General features: G+C 52.0%; 1 protein-coding gene across 1 annotated transcript in view; it reads left to right on the top strand.

The window, feature by feature from the left end:
* Nucleotides 1–2,367: 2,367 nt before the first annotated feature.
* The window catches only part of GPC4 (glypican 4), a gene marked incomplete at its 5' end in the record, with an annotated part of 37,169 nt that continues 20,690 nt past the window's right edge, over nucleotides 2,368–18,846 (top strand). The window contains 2 exons of the mRNA XM_083371853.1: nucleotides 2,368–2,426; nucleotides 5,328–6,115. Coding sequence (XP_083227979.1) covers nucleotides 2,368–2,426; nucleotides 5,328–6,115 — 847 coding nt within the window. The remainder of the gene's footprint in view (nucleotides 2,427–5,327; nucleotides 6,116–18,846) is intronic.

Genomic DNA, 18,846 nt, shown 5'->3' with positions numbered 1-18,846 from the left:
ATAAACGGCAGGTTGGTTGTTGAGTGTCAAAATGTGGCCATGGGGCCTGCGGTGATGGGGCGGCCGTCGTAACTTTGCATCTGGTCAGTAAGACCCTTTTTTCAGGATTTGTCTTGATTTTGAACAGTCACTAAGCGGCTGGCTGTAAGGTGAGGACGCCCTGCATGGGGAAAGAAGCCACGTTCTTTGCGGTTTCCCCTCCGCTGATGAGGCTGCGCAACTCGGAGTGCTCCTGGCATCGGAACTGCGCATGTATTTGTGTGCTATTTCCAGGCTCCTGCCCATTTGCTGCCCCCTCCCTGCTTTCTCTGCCTTTTTTCCTTTCTCTCCTCTGAACCTCCATCCTTTGATCTGGAGCCGGGCGAGATGGATGAAAATTGATCTTGCCCGCCGCTTGGAGAAGGAGAATCAAAGCGGCAGCCTGCGCCCTGGCGTCCGTCCTCGGGGTTTTGAAAGGGCATTTTCTCGGGCGGGGTGAGGAGGGCAGAGGCCTGCCAGCACCCTGCGCCTGTCTGGGTGAGTGACGAGTGCTTGGAAAAGCTTCAGAGCTTGTCGTCGTCCCAGCCGCGTTCCTAAGATTATCCTCCGAGCAGCTGCGGCTGGACCAGGGAAGGGCCCTTCCCGGCAGGCCTTCCTTGCTGAGCGGCTACCCTTGCAGCAGGCCGCTTGTCCAGCCAAGGGCACCCAAGGAGGTTGGCTTCAGAAATGTGGGCAGGAGCAGCTGTGCTGATGGCAGGAAGCTGGGATGGGATTCCATCCACCCTCGCTCTGAGCCACCATTAAGTGCTCAAGGTTGGGACCCAGAACTCTGCCGTGTTCTCTGGCCCCAGAAGCCACACCAAGGGGGTAAGATGATCCTTGCAGCAGGAGGAAGGAATGTCTCCCCCAGCAGCTTTCTATAGATCCCCAAAGCTGCCCTAATCTTCGGACCACAAAAGTTGGCCTGGGGAACAGTGTCACTTTCCCTTGCGATGCCTTTCAACGGTCCTCGCGGCTGTCACCTCCTTGGCCATCAGATCTTGAAAGAGGACATGTGGCGCTCTTGGGATGGAAGCAGTTGGGCTATGCAATGTATGCTGAGTTGACTTTGGCCCCTCTTGGGAACTCCCATCTCGGAAGAGAGAAGAAAAGACACATGTGCAACGAGGGGAGAGCAAGCCGGGCTTGTCATCTGCTTAGGTTCCAAACCTCTTTCTCTGCCAACTTCTTTAGATCTTCTGCTGGGCCTAGCCAGGACCAGTGTTTTGGATAATGAGAGCTACTATGGAGTCCGATAGCCCACTGGTTGGTCCATTAGGATAAAGCCACTTCCCAGGTCTGAAGAGTTGGGGAAGAATCACCGGTCACTGCAAGGTCAGGAATGTGGTTCTTGTGGGCCTGCTGGGCCCCCTCCTTCACGCCCTGTGACTTTTACAAGTTGCTTGAACAAACACTAAATTCGGGAGCTGTCCTGCACCAGCCTTAGCATCACTTGTTTACAGCAAGAACTTTTGCTTCTGGAAAAGTTGCTACAAGGATGCAGAGAGCAAGCCAAGTTACCGGTACTTCAAGGCAATGCCGGGTTTAGTGATGGGCCACGTCCACGGGGCAGCCATTTTGAGCTTCATAAATGCTCCTAATTTATCTCCCCTCCTCCTTGGTGCTGCAGGAAGCGGGTCCCACAGTAGGCTAAAGCAGGGGTCGGATTCTGGAAGAATGAGGGAGCTGGTGTTTTATGTTTGAGGGTGGTGTGCCTATCGGTGCCCTGAAGGATGGAGAAGACTTTGATGGAAAGGAAGACCCCTTCGCAGGCGCCTTGCTGACTCTCGTGTCCGTAGCTGCAAAAAGGGCAAGTAACTGGGACCGACCCACCGCCCTGGAGCCCTGGAACCTCCTTCGGGCGATGCCACCTGTTCCTTCTGCAGACCGGCTTGGCCTTGCTGTTACCCACAAGTTGCCCCGCTGGTTTTTGTTGTCCTCTTGCTGGCTTTCTGATAATCCTGTATCTCTGGTGGTCTTCCTCAGGCTCCAACTGGCCTGCTGCCTCTCCTTTCCCAACCCCTCCTCCTCCTCCTCCTCCTCGTCTGCAGCCTCCCTCCCTCTCTCTCTTCCCCTCTTCGGGAGAAGAATGCCCGACCCCCTGCTGGGCTGCCCTTAAAATTTGCATGGTCCCCCAGAGAAACTGGGAAGGGTGGAAGGCGTCCCTTTTGGAGGCTTGGCAGCCAGGACTTCATGAGAACCTGGAGCTCCGGCAGTCCCCACAGGAAGAGTGGGGTGGAAGGGGCTGAGGGAGCGAGACAAACATTTTTATGAGAGCCTGGTGTGTGTGTGTGTCTGGCTAAAATCCTCAACATCTTTTTCCATGAGCAGCTTCACAAACGGTCCGGCATGGGCATGGTGGGCAAAAAACAGGCTTGGAAAGGTTTGAGAAATGTTGGCAGAAGTTGGTGAGGCAGGAGGGGTGGCAAGCCCCTGGGATCCTGTTACACGGAGAGGCAGTTTGGTCTAGTGCAGGGGTCTTCAAACTTGGCCCTTTTTTGACTTGTGGACTTCAACTCCCAGAATTCCTCTGCCTGCTATAAAAGGGCCAAGTTTGAAGACCCCTGGTTTAGTGGTTAGGGCAGCAGGCTAGAAAGCGGGAGATGGTGAGTTCAAGTCCTGCCTCAGCCATGGAAGCTAGGGACCAATTGCCAGGAGACGGTGAGTTCTAGTCCTGCCTTAGGCACAAAAGCCAGTTGGCTGAGTTCGGGCCAGTCATTCTCTCTCTCTCTCAGCCCAACCCGCCTCACAGGGTTGTTGTTGTTGTGAGGAAAAGAGGGGGAGAAAAATGTGCTTGGATATATTAACCGTCTCGAGTTATTTGTAAAAATAATAAAAAGATGGGATACAAATAAATGCAGACAAGCCGTGTTTATGCTGCATACTAACCTCAGGCGCTCGGTGGGCTGGCTTCTGTTGCATGAACTCAGCCATTCCCATTTGGGGAACTATTATGGTTCGATATGCTGCCTAACCTCAGCGATCGTGGCTTGAGCCAATGATGGCTTTAGCCTCCCTGAGCTATTGGCTTAAGATGGGTGTCCCTATGAATGTTCCCAGCAAACGAAGCACGACACAAAACCGGCTGCAGACGCTGTTGCTTTCCTTGAGTTGCAGAGAGCCATCCCCTCCCCCTCCCCTCCCCCCTCCCTCTTGTAAGGTTGCCAGCTTAGGTGAAGACAACCTGAGGTGGCCTTGTGCGACGGCGAAGGGCACAATCTCCATGGCTGGCCATGAAGAACCTCCACACGCCATCTCGGGATGACCAGGAACACGGCAACTGAGCTGACAGAAGGGAACAATTCTTTTGTGGAATCTGTTAATCATTAGGAGACACACAAGCACCTTTCTTTCGATAAAAGGTGTTTCGTTTCTAGGGTGGGTTTTAAAGCGCTCTCTTAGGTGGGTTTTCATCCGGTAGCGGTTGCTTTTAACTTATTGCCGCGCCGCTTGCTGCCTTATGGGTGGCTGGGATTTGTTTAGCCTCCTTCTAATCTGTTTCAGATGCTGTTTGGTACCAGGACGTTTCTTCCGAGTGGTTACCCTGGCAAAATAGGAAGGTGGGAGGGACGGAAACGGACGGTTTAAAGCTGTTTGACCGATTCAGAAAAACACACCAGAGTCCAGGAAAGCAGCTCCATCTCGTAAAAACCATTTGGCGCAGAGATTGGCTTAAAAACCCTGAAGATGCATTAGCGGCTGAGAAAGTTTCCTGACTCTTGGCCCCCAAACCACGTTTGTCATTCTTCTGACTCTGGGAAGAAGCCTCCGGGGAGGGAACGGGGCCTAGTTAGCCCCCAGACCAAGAAAAGGCAAAGCTTATACAGGTAGTCCCCAACTTACGCCCACCATTGAGCCCAAATTCCTGTCACTAAACGAGATGGTTGTTAAGTGAGTTTTGCCCTATTTGATGATCTTTCTTGCCACCTTTGTTAAGCGAATCGCTGCCCTTGTTAGTCAGATGGTCGTTAAGTGAATCCGGCTTCCCCCTTGACTTTTCTTGTCAGAAGGTCACAAGAGGGGATCATGTGACACCTCCCCGGGACACACTGCGACACTGTGAATTTGGATCAGGTGACCCTGGGGATGCTGCAGCAGTCGTAAGTGTGAAAAAGGGTCATAAGTCACTTTGTTCAGTACCGTTGTAAGTTCAAACGGCCACTAAATAAATTGTAAGTCCAGGACTCCCTGTACACTCGCATTGTCCTAACTCCTGTGCTTCAAGCATGTGGCCAAAGGTGCTGCAGCTGGCAAGAATGCACCCTTTTCACCAACACCCGTTTGGCAAAGGTTCTGATGTTCGTTTGCTTGACCAAAGAGCTGCGATTTGGAACACAATGTCCTGAAGCCACCGTTTTCTAGCCTCCCCCCCCCCCGCCCGGTCAGTGCAGCAAGAACAGCCAAGAAACTGACGGCCGGTGAAAGAGCTGGACCCGTGTTGCAGCCAAATGTTGCCATCCCGTCCTGTTCTCCCAAATGCATCAGAAATTCAACTCCAGGAGCTGAGTTCAGTTGGGGGGGGGGAGGTAGTCAAGTGGACGTCCTGTTTTGTCCCTCACAAATCTTTTCCTTGCCAACCTCAGGCCAGCTTTGCAGAGGGGAGGGGGAGGAATGCAAGATGGACGGCAGGGAGGCCTCAGTGTTGGAAAAAGGGCTAACAGAAAATAACCCCACATCGCCTCTCTCTCTCCAGCTTGGGAAGGAATGGGGCCGCCCCAAAGATTTACCCCCCCCCCCGCACATTTCTGGGTAGGTGGGGGAGGGAGCTGATTAGATTGGCGGCTCTAATCATTGCTGGGAAGACTCAAATCTCTCTTGGCCGCTTGGCTTTGCAGCAGGAGCCCCCCAGGAACCAAAGCGGGGGGGGGGGCATGAGAAGATTGGGGAAAAAATCGCTTTGGAGAAGACTTAAATAGTTTGGCCACATCAGCCAAAACAGAAGGGGGGCCTTTGTCTAGGATGCTGGCCCGGTTGGGTCTCTCTGTTCAGAAGATGGTTGGGATGGGGGTGGGCTTTCCCGGAAATGAGCCCCCCAGGCAGACCCAATTTAGGAAGAAACCCACTTTAATTAAAAACTGCATCTCCTGCAACTGGAGGGAGGGAGAAACGGACCAGGAGCCAGAGGGGCTTTTGCCCCCCCCCCCCGAAAGGTCTAAGTTGAAATTCAACAGGTCGAGAGGACCTGTTGGGGAAATAAGGCTCTTTTCTTGCAATTTATACAAAGACCCGGCGGGGGGGGGGTGAGGGCATCTGGAAGATTAACAAGAATTGCTGCCGTCCCGGTTTGGGCTCCGTGAGTTTGGCTTTAGGGGCGTCCGAACTCCTCGGCTCCGGACACGTGTCTTCCACCGGGAGCCGCTTCCGAGCGGCCCCAGCATTCCTCGGCTCTCTTATTCATTTCGCCCTTTCTCCGCGGGCCGGGCGGGGGGGAGAAGGGAGCAGCCGCAGGCGGGCGCCTTCCCACGACACGCGCTCCCCGCTCGGGGGCCCGGGAGCCGGGCGGGCGGCGGGACCCAGCAGCCACAGCCGGCGCCAAGTTTGCAACCTAGGGTCTCCCCCCCCCGGCCCCCCAGCCCGGAACGGAGCCCGCGGAGCCTCCCTCGGCGCGGAGAGGCCGGCCGGCCCGTCCGCCCTTCCCTCCCGGCTGGCGCGCCCGGAGGCGGGGAAGGAGGCGGCTCGCCCCCGCCGCGCCCCGCCCTCGCCCGGCCCGCCTCCCGCTCGCCTCCCCGGGCGCCGCTCCAGCCTCGCCGCCCAACTTTGCGCCCGCCGGAGCAGCAGCAGCCGCCGCCGAGAAGCCAAGCCAGCCTGGCCGGAGCAGCGCCGCACCGGGAAGCCCGCGAGCCTCGCCGGGGCGGCCGCGGCGGGAGCCTCGCCTGCCCAGCCGGCCCCGCCCTGCCCGCCGCCGGCATGCCCGCCCTGCCCGCCCGCCGCCCGCCGCTCCTGCCGCCGCCGCTGCTGCCGCTGCTGCTGCTGCTGCTCTGGGCGGCCGGGCTGGAGGCGGCGGCCGAGCCGCGCTCGCGAAGTTGCTCCGAAGTGAAGCGGCTCTACGTGGCGCGGGGCTTCAGCCAGAGCGAGGCGCCCAGCCACGAGATCAACGGTGAGCCGCGCCGCGGGGAGGGCCGGCCGGGCTGCCAGGAGGCGCCCCCGCCGGGAAGGGGCTCGGCGGGCGGGCGGGGGGGGTCCGCGGCGCCTGGCCCTCCCCGGTGCCCCGGCCGGGGCCGTCGCCGCTTCCCCCCTCCCTTGCCGGCGGCGGCCGCGGGGGGGCGGGACGTGCTCGGCGGGGAATCCCCGGTGCGGGGCCGCTCGGTGCGGGACTGCGCCCCCCGCCCGCCTCCCCCGCCCGAGACACGCACCCCGCGCCTGCCTTCCCACGTGCCGGGAAGCGCGCCTGGCCGGGTCCGCGGAGCGCCGGGATGCCTGCCTGTTGCACGGGCTGGGGGGGCAGGCGGGGGGGGGCGCTGCGGCTTTGCAAAAGTGTCGGGGCAAAAAGGGGGGGCTCCCGGCTGGGCAGGCGCGGAGCTTCCCTCCCTCCCTCCCTCTGCGGAACCCCTTTGGGCAAAAGCGGGGGGGGGCTGGAGGGAGGGGGGTCTTTGCAAGGGCGCGATGCATTCAAGCGAACCACGCAGGAATTTGCCGATGGAATTTGCAACCATGGTTGCCTCCCCCCCGCCCGCGCCATGTGGCCGCCCCCCCCCGCGCCCGCCTCCCTGCCTCGCCCCGAGGAGGAGTCTCTGGCCGGCTGCGCGCTGGGGATTGGCGGCGGGGAAGGAGCCGGGCTTGCTCTGGCTCGGCTTTCTCTCTAATTGAGGCGAGGCGAAGCGCGTGGGAAGGCGGCTCCCCCTCCTTTGTCGCCGGGCTGGGCGAGGGGGGAGGCGGGCAGGGACGCTCCGGGTCGGCGCTTGCTCGGGCTCTGGCCGAGATGCCGGGGGGCGCCTGGGCCGGGCTTTGCGGGGAAGGAGGGTCGCTGCTGCTCTCGGAGCTTGCTTGTTTTCTTGCAGACGTCTCATTACCCAAATTAGGTAACCTCGTGTTCCGTAGTTAGGATAATGAAACGTCTGCAAGAAGACGAGCGGGGACCCCTCGTTTCAACCCTGCGGTATTTGAGCTGCAAATATTCTCCTTCGTTGATTGCAGGGAAGGCAGCCGGGGCGCCCCTGCCCTGGGTGCCCCTGCCCACCTGGGGGCTGGCGACCCACAGCCTTGGCTTCCAGCAGTCCTGGCCTGGGGGTGGGGGCGATGAACATTTAGCCCAGGGGCGTCCAACCTGGGCAACTGGGATTCCCAGAATTCCCCAGCCAGCTATGACTGGGACTTGAAGTCAACAAGTTTGCCCAGGTTGGATCCCCCTGGTTTAGCCCCTGGGAACAGCAGTGCCCGCTCTCCCCCCCCCCCTGTTTTGGTTGGCTGCCTTGAAAGGCACACCTGTGGAGCTCGCAGAGCAGTTGGCATTTCCACCTGGCCCATTGGATCAATAGAGGCTTTGAGGCCCACTCGGTCCAGAGTGGGGCGGGCTCGGAAAGTGCCCGGCATCCTCTGGGCTCGGAGAACGGTGCCCATTGAAGGCTGAGTTTGCTCCAAGTTTGGCTGGAGAACTTTTCCGTCTCAGCAAATGAGACTGCTTGTCCTTCAAGAAGTCATCCGTCCAACCTCAGGGCCAGCCAACGTTGCGGGCGGTCTGTGCCAGCTAGGGAGGTGCCAGCGACAGCCTTTCAACACAGCCCCTGCCTTTTGGCAAGGGTCCCACTCCCCATTTGGAGGGGGAGAGGGTGAGGGCTGAGACTGAAGTCTGGATGAAACACTTGGACTGCCTTGGACGTCCCCTGGGCTGCATCATCTCCCCCAGGGCTCTGGGCAATAAGTGAGACGTGCCCGGCACGACGTTCCCTACAAGGAAGTCCCTGCCCCCGAGATCAGCCTAACACTGTGTCCTGGCTTGGACTACAGTACCCATCTTCCATCTGCGTGGATTTGCTTTCAGGCCTACTGTGGCCCATGAAAATCGGAGCTTTCTCACTTAGCAGGTTGCATAAAGGGCTGACAAGGATTAAAGGAAACCATGGCTTAGCAGAATGTCTGGATCCAGTGCCTGGATCTGTTCAGTATGTTTGGCCCTGCAAGCTTCAGAAAGGGGGGGGGCGGGTTCCTTGCTGCATCATTGATGATCTGCATCTTTGATGACCATAGAAGGCCCCTCTGTTTGGGGGCCACCGCAGACCCACCAATCTTTGGATTATCCCCCTCCCTCTCCTCCTAGCCTGGAGTTCTCTTCCCTTGACTGCTGGAGTTGTTATTTTGCTTGTCCTGGGCGAAGACATTTTTATTTTTCCTTTTAGCTTCCTAATAATGTCTTAACTTTTCATGCTGCCGTAGCATTTTACTGCTGGCTGTATTTCTGCCGCTTTGGAGGCAGAGGTGTGGGGGCATTGGAGCCCCCGGGTTTCATCTAAACGTTTTTTTTTATTTCCAGTTCTAAGTTGATGTTAGCTTTGTTTGTTTTTCTTCCTAAAGCTGCCATGGCGTCTTGCATAGTTTGAAAAGGTGGTGCGGAGCCTTTAAAAAGAAAGAAATCAGAATCTGATTTGGCAGAGGCTCTGGACTTTCAAATCCTAACTGATTTTTGGGAGCATTTTATCTCTTGGGGAGGATGCTTCGCATTTAACGTGAGCCTCATGGAGACCTGACTGGTCCTTCCAGTTCCACCACCGTCTCATTTAACTCAGTGATCCTGTGTGTGGGGGGGGGCGTGTGTCTGTGTGTATGATTTTGTCTTCATTCTCCCAGAATAGTGGATTCTTAGAAGCAGGGTCTGAATGACGTGAGCCAGGGCATACAACGTCCAGGCCCTGCGGGGTGTGTGTGTGTATCCTCTCCAGCTTTGCAAGGTATCCCTGCGGTGTGCCCACTTGCATCTGGTCTGCGTATTCTGGGTCTTGTAGTCCAGCCTGGCTGGAAGACACTGCCAGACTGGGGTCAGCCAAACCTCTGCTGGTGGGGCAAGGGGCCAGTGGAGGCTGGGTTTGCTGTGGATAATTTGAGTGGTGGGCCAGATCTTATCCAGGCCTATAATCGAGAGGGGAACTTTTGTGCTTTCTCACATCTCCTTTTTGTGGCATGGAGTTTTCCTGGCGTGCAAAATTGCCCCCCTCGTATTTAAAACATTGGAGAGGCTGCCCCACTTCCCAGAAACTCCCCCCCCCTTGAGTTGTTTGTCTCCCCCCCTCCCCTCGTCCAAGCCTTGCCTGGCGCTTTATTTTCTGCCTTGAATGGCTAACCGGCCTGCATTCTCCCAGGGAACAAAAGGATTGTGAGCCGGGCCCTTTGAGAGACCACCAAGGACCCACACCCTAGCCGCGCCGTTTCACACGACTTCTTTCAACAATAACAAAAATGCATGACTGAGTGGCTCAAAAATGTGAAGGGTCCCAGCCATTCATGGGCGTCGAGATGCTGCGGGGGGGGGGGAGCCAGGATAGACGTTCCTCCCTCCCCCCCTCCCCCAGTAAAGAGCCTTTTGCACTTTGAGAGAGAGCAGAGCATTCAATACTTTTCCAGGTAGGGATTATCCCTCTCTTCTTTCACAGACAAAATCTGTTGGGCTCTGGCGAAGTTGCTCGGCAGCTCAGAAGTGTTTGCACTCGGCCTGCAAACAGGTAGCAGCAGATGGGACTCCAGAGCCAGTAATGCTGGGCCAGATGGGTTATAATGCGGCTTTTGAGATTTGTGCCCAGCACACTGGATGATTGTGCCTGGATAAACCCACCAGTACTGAATTCTGGGTTTTGAAGGCAGTTTCTGAACCTCAGCAACTTTTAAGAAGTGTGGACTTCAACTCCCAGAATTCCCCAGCCAGCATCTCTGAAGCCCATCCCTCTTAAAGTTGCTGAGGTTGAGGGACTGTTGGAAGAGATGGGCAGGTAGGCCCTGTTGCCTTCGAATTTGGACTATTGAATCTGTGTTGGCTTACTTAGGATACAGGCTAGTTTGTCCTACAAACCATAAACCTTGAGCAGGTGGTGATCCCAGCCAGTTTCTCCTCCTCAGAACCTGGGACTCTGACTGCATATGGAGGCTCTGCTGCTGTGTTCTCAGATTTTGGCGCAGGAGATATTTCCAAGCAGAAGTTCACTCCAGCATCAGCATCTTTTCATGAGTGCTCCAAGGGTTTCCATGCCCTGGCCAGTATTTCTGGATACTTGATTCCTGCTTCTTTCAGCTCCCTGGTCCTTCCTTCCTTCCTTCCTTCCTCCCTCCCTCCCACCCTCCCTCCCTCATTTCTACTTTGAGGTTTCAGGACAGGGAAGACATCTGTCATTTGTGTGGCCCTCCGTCAGTTGGTGGATGGCCCTCCCTGGTTTTTGATTGTTGGCTTCTCTGGTCCTTCAGAATAGGATAAACCTTTGCCCCTTTCGCCTACAGAGGTAATACGTGCCAACCTTCCTTGTTTTCCTGTCCTCACTGGCATTTCAGGGGTGCTTGGCAGCTGTGGATGGCGGTCAGCCAGTCAAAGATTTCAGAATATTTCCTGGAAGGAAATGAAGCCAGTGCAGGAGGCTGTTGCGGCTGACCAGTCCAGACTTAATCTGAAGGCTTCTGATTCCTGGTCCTTCTAAGTCAGGGCTTGCATTTCTGCTCTGTCACCGGGTAGCATTTGACTGCCAGCTGGAGGAGAAGCCATCTGGGCATTTAAAGCTTGCCCAGATTTCGGGTGCATCATCCTTCCTTCTCAAGCAGAGGTCTCCAAACTTGACAGCTTTAAGACTTGGGGACTTCAGCTCCCAGAATTGATTTCTGCTTGATCGCTTGTCTGGTGTTAATCCCTGCTTCTCTTGAGTGTTGACTGCTGTAGTATAGGATGCCTTCTGATCAAGAGCCATTCCCACACTCACTGAGGGTGTCACCTAGTCTGGTCTGCAGGCTCAGAGAGCGCCAAGGCCTCCACCCTTCAACCATGAGCACCAGACATTCTCTCCTACTAGGCAGGAAGTAGATAAGCAAGATTTCGATGTAGCGTGGACGGGGAGAAGCACCTGGTTGCATCAGGAACTGGATTGGGTAACCAATTCTTGTAGCATGGTGGACCTCCCAGGAGGATCAGGGCCAGTCCCGCCTGGACTGGAGAGGTATCCTGAATTCTTGGCTAGGCCTAGTTGGGGACCTAATCTGGCTGTTGTCTCTGGGCCTCCCCAGCCTTGGTTTGGATCAGCTGGAGCCCAGCAAAAAGGGAGGGGGGCATTGGCCTTTACTGATGGAGCTTGGAGCGGAGCGCGTGGGAGGATTCATGGTCTTGGCAGCCTTTCCCAGAAGGGCCAGAATAAACAGTTACTGCATTCTGTGTCATTTATAGTCAAATTATGATAGCTATTTTTTCAGAGGGCCTCCATTATCAGGTGCTTCCTCCCCAGGGCAATTTTGCTTTGCCCTGGAGTCATGCAGTCAGGTGGAGAACTGGGGGGGGGGGGGAGAGAGAGGGGGGGCGGGGAAGTGCACAGGGCTAGGGCTGTATCATTTTGTATTTTCTGCTTTGCCACCTCTTGAATCCAAATAACCCCACACCATTGGGGAAGGTTGATTCTCACTACGACCACACACATCACTTCATAATTGCTGTGACTTGCTTTTAGCAACTCTGATTCGTCTTACAACCTTCCTAAAAATGGTTGTAAAATCAGGTGTGGTCGCATGGTAACTCGATTTACAACCAGAATTCCAGTTGTGGTTGTAGCTGAGAAACACACGTTGGCTGGGCAGCCTTTCTCCTTTCTCGTAGGGAAATTTTAAAGATTACAGCCCGGTGTAGATGTTGCTTCTTGAGAGCAAAACCCTGCCTTGTTAAAAGGGATTAAACTCCCTCGCAGTGGGGAAAATGCATTTGCACAAAACGGCTCCTTCACAACCCTGAAGTTGATGCGTTGGAATTCTTCTCAAGCGGTCAGCGCCGTTTGCAGCTTTTAAAATCGTGAGTGTTGTGTTGGAGGGAGGGAAAGTCAGTGGAGGGATTTTAAAATTCAGAGCAAAGCTATTTTCCCCTGCCCGCCAAATTCCCTCCTGCCCAAATGCAGGAACACAAAAACGTGGGTATCTGCTGGGAAGTAAATCCCACACACCCACAAGGGTCTTTTGTTCTCCCCAGTGCGGGCCTGTCTAATATCATGGTACGATGCTTCCTTGGTGCTTCTTAGTGGCATGATGAAAAAATGTGGTTAATTATGGTGCAGGACGAGGAGAGAGAGAGAGAGAGAGAGAGAGAGAGAGAGAGAGAGAGAGAGAGAGAGAGTGAGTCTCGGGTTTGGCAGGGATGCCAAGGTTTCCACCTGAGGCTGGTGGCACCCAGCATAGGCCTCTTGTTCTCGCTGCTGAAGCCAACCTCTTTTAAAAGCAGGCTTCCAAGCCTGGGTGTTCTGGGCTTGGCATCCTGGCACGTTGCAAAAAATAAATTAATAATAATAGTAATGCTGCGCTGGGGAGAAAATTGCATGCTGCTGAATCTTTTCCCCCCAACATACCAAGATAATATTTAGTATTTATCCATTCAAATCCATCTCCTCCTTGGATATCAGATAAAACCCACTGCGTTCTGCTCAGGGCCGGGCAGTCGTTTTAGGTTGACCTGGGCTGTTTTGGTGGTTGCGTTGCATCGACTTCATCTGCTGCAAAAAGACTCCAGGGAGTGTCTCTCATTTGTGGTTCCGTGCAGTGAATGTGATGAAATTCTCCTGGCTTAAACCGTGCTACTCCAAGCCTTCCCAAGAGCGCTTGGCCTCTTCGTGGAAGTGCTGAGCTGCTGATCTTGTGGCACTTCCTGGAATGACCGAGTGAAGGAACTCCGGGGTTCCTTCTATATCTGGTAAATTAAAATTCCTGCAGGAGAATTTTTTGCTTTCTTATTCCACTTCCCACCGGGCTGAATACGTTGCTTCTTGGGAGAACCAATAATACACTGTGCAATTTCAAGAGTGCAGGTAGTCCTTGACTTATGACACAATTGGGACCAGAATGTTGTTGCTAAGCAAGGCGGCTGTTAAGGGAGTCCCATTTTATTTTTACACTATCTTTGCTATGGTTGTTAAGTGAATCACATGGTTGTTAAGCAAATCCATATTCTCCTGCTGACTTTGTGTGGCAGAAGCCGGCTGGGAAGGTCCCAAAGGGGAGTCACGTGATCCTGGACACTGCAACTGTCACAGATACACGCCAGTTTCCAAGCACTTGAGTTTTGGTCACATGACTAAGAGGATCAACAGTCATAAGTGCGAGGACCAGTCATGAATTTTTTTTCAGCTCCACTGTAGCTTTGAATGGTCGTTAAACAAGCTGTTGCAAGTTGAGGACTCCTTGTAACAGACTGGGGGGGGGGGTTGCCAAGGACTTGGTGTCTTTTTAAATCAGCATACTTGCATTGCAGGCTAGATCCCTGGCCTAAGGGCAATTAAAATAATTTTTTTCCTGGTTGTAGATGTTTAAAGTGTGTGCAGCCAGATTTCAGACACCTGTTACTTGCCCGGGGCTAAACTTTGATCTTTGCTTTTCTGATAGAGTTAATGAGTTGGGGCCTGCCAAAGTATTTACACAGAGCTGTAGCAATGGTTAACAACAAAAGACATTTGTCAGACTGCTTTTCTGCTGCAGAGCAATGCTTGTTTGATTAAAACAGATGCATCGGCATTCTCTCTTCGTTTAGAACTTATTTTGGTATTTCGTTGGGCATGAACACAAGCCAAAGCAAATAGTGGTGAGCAAAAATAACATTCTACCTGTTTTTGTTTTCATTGTGACTCCATGGAGAAGACTCCTTCGTAAGGCCCAGCCAACCCTGTTGAGCTGTTGATACCCCCTCTAAGCGGAGAACACTTGAGAACAGAAGGTGGCTTGTAATTTTCCGCATGGGCTTGGAAAAGTTGAGTGAGAAGATGCCCCAAAGGAAAGTAAGGTTGCCTTCATCCCATCAGGTTGAATTGGTCAGTTTTGATGCTTGTTACATTTAGGTTAAGAGACACAAACCCAAGACCATGTTGTGAAGACCTGGAGACCATGTTGTGCTGGCCAATACAACATCTAAGCTTTGTAGGAAGTAGTAGTTGAAGATTTCCAGAATTGTGGAGTGGGAAGGGGCTACCACAAGGAGCATCTAGCCCAGCCTTCTTCAGGGTGCAGAACAACCAATTCAAGCATCCTTGAGATGCGGCTTTTCTTAAAAGCTTTCAGAACCCCCAACTTCCATCAGTAGATCGTTGCGCAGATTTGACTTATATCCAGGTGAAGTCTAGGTAGCTACGGCTTGTGTCCTGCTCCTTGTTTCTGTGGCAGTAGAAACTTAACTGCTGAGGATCTTCCCTGTGACACCCTTGTATATACCTGAACACTAATGTGTGAATCCCTGTCCAAACAAAAGGCAGTTTCTGTTTCTTCATGACTTGCACCCAGTTTTTATGACCTCAACTCCATGGTTGTTTGGTTTTTCCCCATTACTCTTAAGCTCTCTTTGCTAGCTGGGCTTGCTTTTAAGAAGACCTGTGAAGAATTCTATCTTTTGGTGAAGGACTTTGACCATTTAGGAGATCTGGAAAAGGTTATCCGGTTGAAGGCGGGAGTTCTTGGGCAGCTTAAGCGCCTATCAGCTCATCCATGCTGGTTTATCTGCACATTAAGCACCTTTGATCAAGAGGTTAATTAAAAGAGTACTCCTCAACTGTTGAGGAGCTCCTAATGAACTGGGCAGGGGTTTCCTTCAAATATTCCTACAGCAAGTGGCTACAGAAACGTCAGGCCACAGAAGATATCATAAAAGAACCAATTTAATCAACCGACTTGTTAATTCAGATTTGTTTAACTGCCTGAAAGTCCCGATAACAAATGACTGGGTAGGGAAAAGGGCAGGCTGGAGAATGTAGGATAGTTAGAGATGAAAGTAGAAGAGATTAAAAATTAAGAATCTGAGTTTGGGATCCACAAAGACCCCTGTTCAAATCTCCTGTACTGCTCAGTTGAACCAATCCGTAGGATTGTTGCTTAGATCAGAAGGAAGGAAGAACTGTGTGTATGCTTCCTTGAATATAAAAAAAGGACTTCCCCAAATGATTTTTTTACAATTTGATGAATTACTTGACAAATTTGTTCATTTGGCAGGTTTGCACAATGTGTTCAACCCTTAAGCACCCACCAGTTGGGTTTGTCCAGCAAGTTATTGGTGATTAAAACCAACCAAGAGTACCAAGTTGTGTGAATGCAGCTAAGTAGGTCAGTCATTGATCTGGTAGACTGTCAACACAACCAACGTACCCGTCCAATTCTCTGGTGTCCACCTGAGATGATTCCATCCAACAGAGAGCCAGTTAATTCTGGTCTGGTATTGAAGTTTCCAACCAGCTGTGGGATCCCAGAGGGGCCTTGTCCTGAAGGCCTTTGTAGGGCTTGACGGGAGATATTTCCAAAAACTGGAACAAGGCATGAAGTTCCATCTGGCCCTCAGCCCACTCTGTCTGGTCAGTTCAGCTGGGTTTCCCCCCTTCCCTTCCTCTGCCTGAATAAACTTTGCAGATGAGTTAGGAGCAGACAAAACAGTTGTGGAGGAATTACAGATCTTCTGACAGGGGTTATATTATGGAGTTGTTTGTGAGGTACAGGGAGCAATTTGTGTACGTGTGGTTGGCTGGCTCACAGAATTGATGGGGAGTAACGCTGGAGGCGTGGGTTGGCCAGCCAGCTACTGACCAGCTGGAATCGAAACACAGAAAGCTATTTCGGCACAGTGCTGACTAAGCTGGCCCAGGACAGGGTCTCCCAACCCTGGCAACTCCCAGAATTCCCCAGCCAGCTTCGCTGTCCATCTCCTAGACCAGCAGATCTCAACTTTAAGAAGGATGGACCAAAATTCCGGTTGCTGAGCGAGTTGGTTCTGAAGAGGCCAGTTTTACGTTCTTTTTTGCCACGGTTGTTAAACGAATCACTGCAGTTCTTAAATGAGTCACTAAGCAGATCTGTCTTCCCCCATGGACTTGGGAAGGTCAGGAGGGCAATCCCATGACCCTGTAAATACAAGCCAGTTGCCAGGTGTCCAAATTCTGATCACGTGGCCAGGGGCCACCATCCGTCCCACAGTTGTGAGCCCCAGGAGCAGTCCTCAGTCATTTTTTCAGTGCCTTGGTAACTCTCAACGGTCGCTAAGTGAACGGTTGCAGATTGAGGACTACACATACTTCCTCGCTACCCTGAGCCTTAGTTTAATGTTGGTTATTGAAGAAGGTCCAGTTGTTTGATTGCGTCTGTGCCACACACCAAGTGATAAACGGACTTTGCAGACCATACCAGATGGATCTATATCATTCGTTAATTATGTGGAATTGGTTAAGAAAGCACGCAGATGCTTATGAACCAGGCCATTCTGCGTGGCTTGCGAAAATTAAGTGCTAGATGCTCTGCTTTTTCAGGCCTCCCTGGTTTTAATTCTTTCCTTCTTTTTGCTGTAGTGTGAACAAAAGGAAGACTTGAGTCTCCATTGTCAAGGAATACTCCAGGTGCAATGTCATTTAAATGTTAATTTGGCAATATTTTTTTTATGGTCAAACAAATGGGCAAATGCCCCCTGATTGAAATGCATGGCTTGTTTCAGGGCCTCGGAGAAAGCTTGAAGTTCCTCTCTTCTCAGAGAGGGGAGGAAACTGAAGCGTAACCATTTTTCCTTGTCATAGCTAATAAAGTTTGCTTAGGTCTTAATTTTTCTACCTCGCTTCACAAAGTAATTGAAACTTCCCTTTTACTGCCTCCCCTTCCGATCCCCTCCCCCCCCCTCCCGGTACGGGGTGGGGGGCGGAATCCATGATTTGGTCAGTGAATAAATGGAATTTCAGCAAGAAACTTAGCGACAAATTCATGTGGCCAAATTCTCTTGAGTGAGATGGCTATAAACCGATTGGGTAGCTGGTCCCCTCAAGATGCAACGGCGCTAAAAGGGGAGGGGGGAAGGTAAAGATGTATTTTTATGGGAAGAAAAGCAAACGTTTTAGGAAAATATATATGAGAGAATGAATGGGAAGAGATTCATTGGCTGTTACTGATTGCGGCTGGGTAAATTGTGCTGAAGGCTTATGGTGCTTGCAAGGAGATTTTCCTCTGAAAGATGGGCATAAAACTACTTTTGTCTCCCCTTGAGACATGGTATGGGTGGAAAAGAAGATGTAAACTTTATAAGCGATACGGAAAGTATTAGAACTATTTTAAAACAGCAGATGGTCAGATAAATAAGATGGCTGCCTTGGAAAACAGGAGTGTGATCAACTATCCATTCTTGTTATGCTTGAAGAAGTAGAAGCCGTGAGGAGGAAGGATTACTTTGGTTCCTGCAAAGTGCCCCCATGGTCCAAAACCACAGAACTGTTTGTGTTTGTGAGTTCACTCATGCATGCCAAGTGGCAATGGAGAAGATGACGCCAGGGACGGGTGAGATCAGAACTAGAGCATAACCAGGCTCTAATAAAATGTTTACTGGTGTTAATCCAGTTGATGTAAACAGCCAAGGCAGAGATGAGCAGGAAAAAGAGGCATTGATCCTGAATTATTAGGATGGAAGATTGCAGACAACCTGGAAAAAGGTTCAGAGAGGGCAATGAGATGACCAGGAGATTGGAAATTGTCCTTCAAGAGAGAGATTGAAGCGGTGTTTCTGGGAAGTCCACACACAAGGTTGAGAAATAACTGTTTTGAAGGAACTGAGATTGGTCACCCTTGGAAAACAGATGGTTGATTTGATAGCACTGGGTGTCATGCAGAAGAACCTTTTGTTATTGGTCATTCCTGGATCCAGGATGGCAAAGAATCCTCAGAAGTTCTAGAAAAGCAGTTCCTAAATCCATGTCGAGAACTTCCTAGCAGAAAGAGAAGCTCAGCAGCAAATCAGTGACTGGTTCAAGGTGTGTCTACATCTCCTGGTTGCTGGTGTCTGAGCAAAGCTTTGTAGGAGATAATTCAGGCAGCTTTTCCTCCTAACTGCCTGTGGCCTGTGACCTTTGCTGGAGAACCTGACCTGGTGGTTGGCTGGCTATCATTAGGCACAGCAAAGCAATAAACGGTGGAAATCTTCCTACTTTTATTAAGACTGCACTTAATAACAGTAAATGCACACTAAGCTGTTTCGCTCTGTGTGGGCTGAAAACTTGTTTTCCCTCTTGCTGCAAAGAGGCAGAGGCAGAAGACTTAAAAATGCACATGGGGACGCTTTCTCCAGACCACCGGAGATGATCCCAACCCAGGACATGAACCAGTTTTGTCTCTTCTTGAGTAACATCTATACCATGCTAGAACTTTAAGCTAAAGATTGAGCAAGATAGCACAGCAGCAAAACTCCCACATATTCCGAGCAGGGATGGTATCCTTAAGCAGCAGACGTCAACAGGGTTGTGTCACAACTTAGGTGCAACATCAGAGAACTAGTAAATGATGCAAACAGCAGAAAGATAGGAGAAAATCTGTGTGTTTGCAATAGGAAACTGATAAACAGATAGGATAAGAGACAGAGAAATGTATGTCAGCAGCCGGGTGAGAAATTGGAACAATGGATTTCTCATAACCTGGATTAACAGGCCATGGGGCTGGGGTGGAGGTAGAGGCCGGTGTCTCCAAGTGAATGGTTGGTGAGCATTCCATGGGTTTGTGAATGAGATCAGTCCAAAATTTTAAGGAAGTCCTGATACTAAAGATGCAATCAAGATGGACAGATGTCAACTGGGGCTGCTTTATTCTTAGGAGGTTCTCCTTGATGGTTCATGATTCTAAGAAACCTTCTGGTTTGTGAAGAATCAGCGCCCCTGAGCTGGTATTTTTGAGTACATCTTACAG

This window comes from Vipera ursinii (genome assembly GCF_947247035.1).
Source record: "Vipera ursinii genome assembly, chromosome: 12".
Lineage (NCBI taxonomy): Eukaryota > Metazoa > Chordata > Lepidosauria > Squamata > Viperidae > Vipera > Vipera ursinii.
The sequence above is the reverse complement of the archived record's forward strand: the minus strand, read 5'-3'. Positions and strand labels throughout refer to the sequence as shown.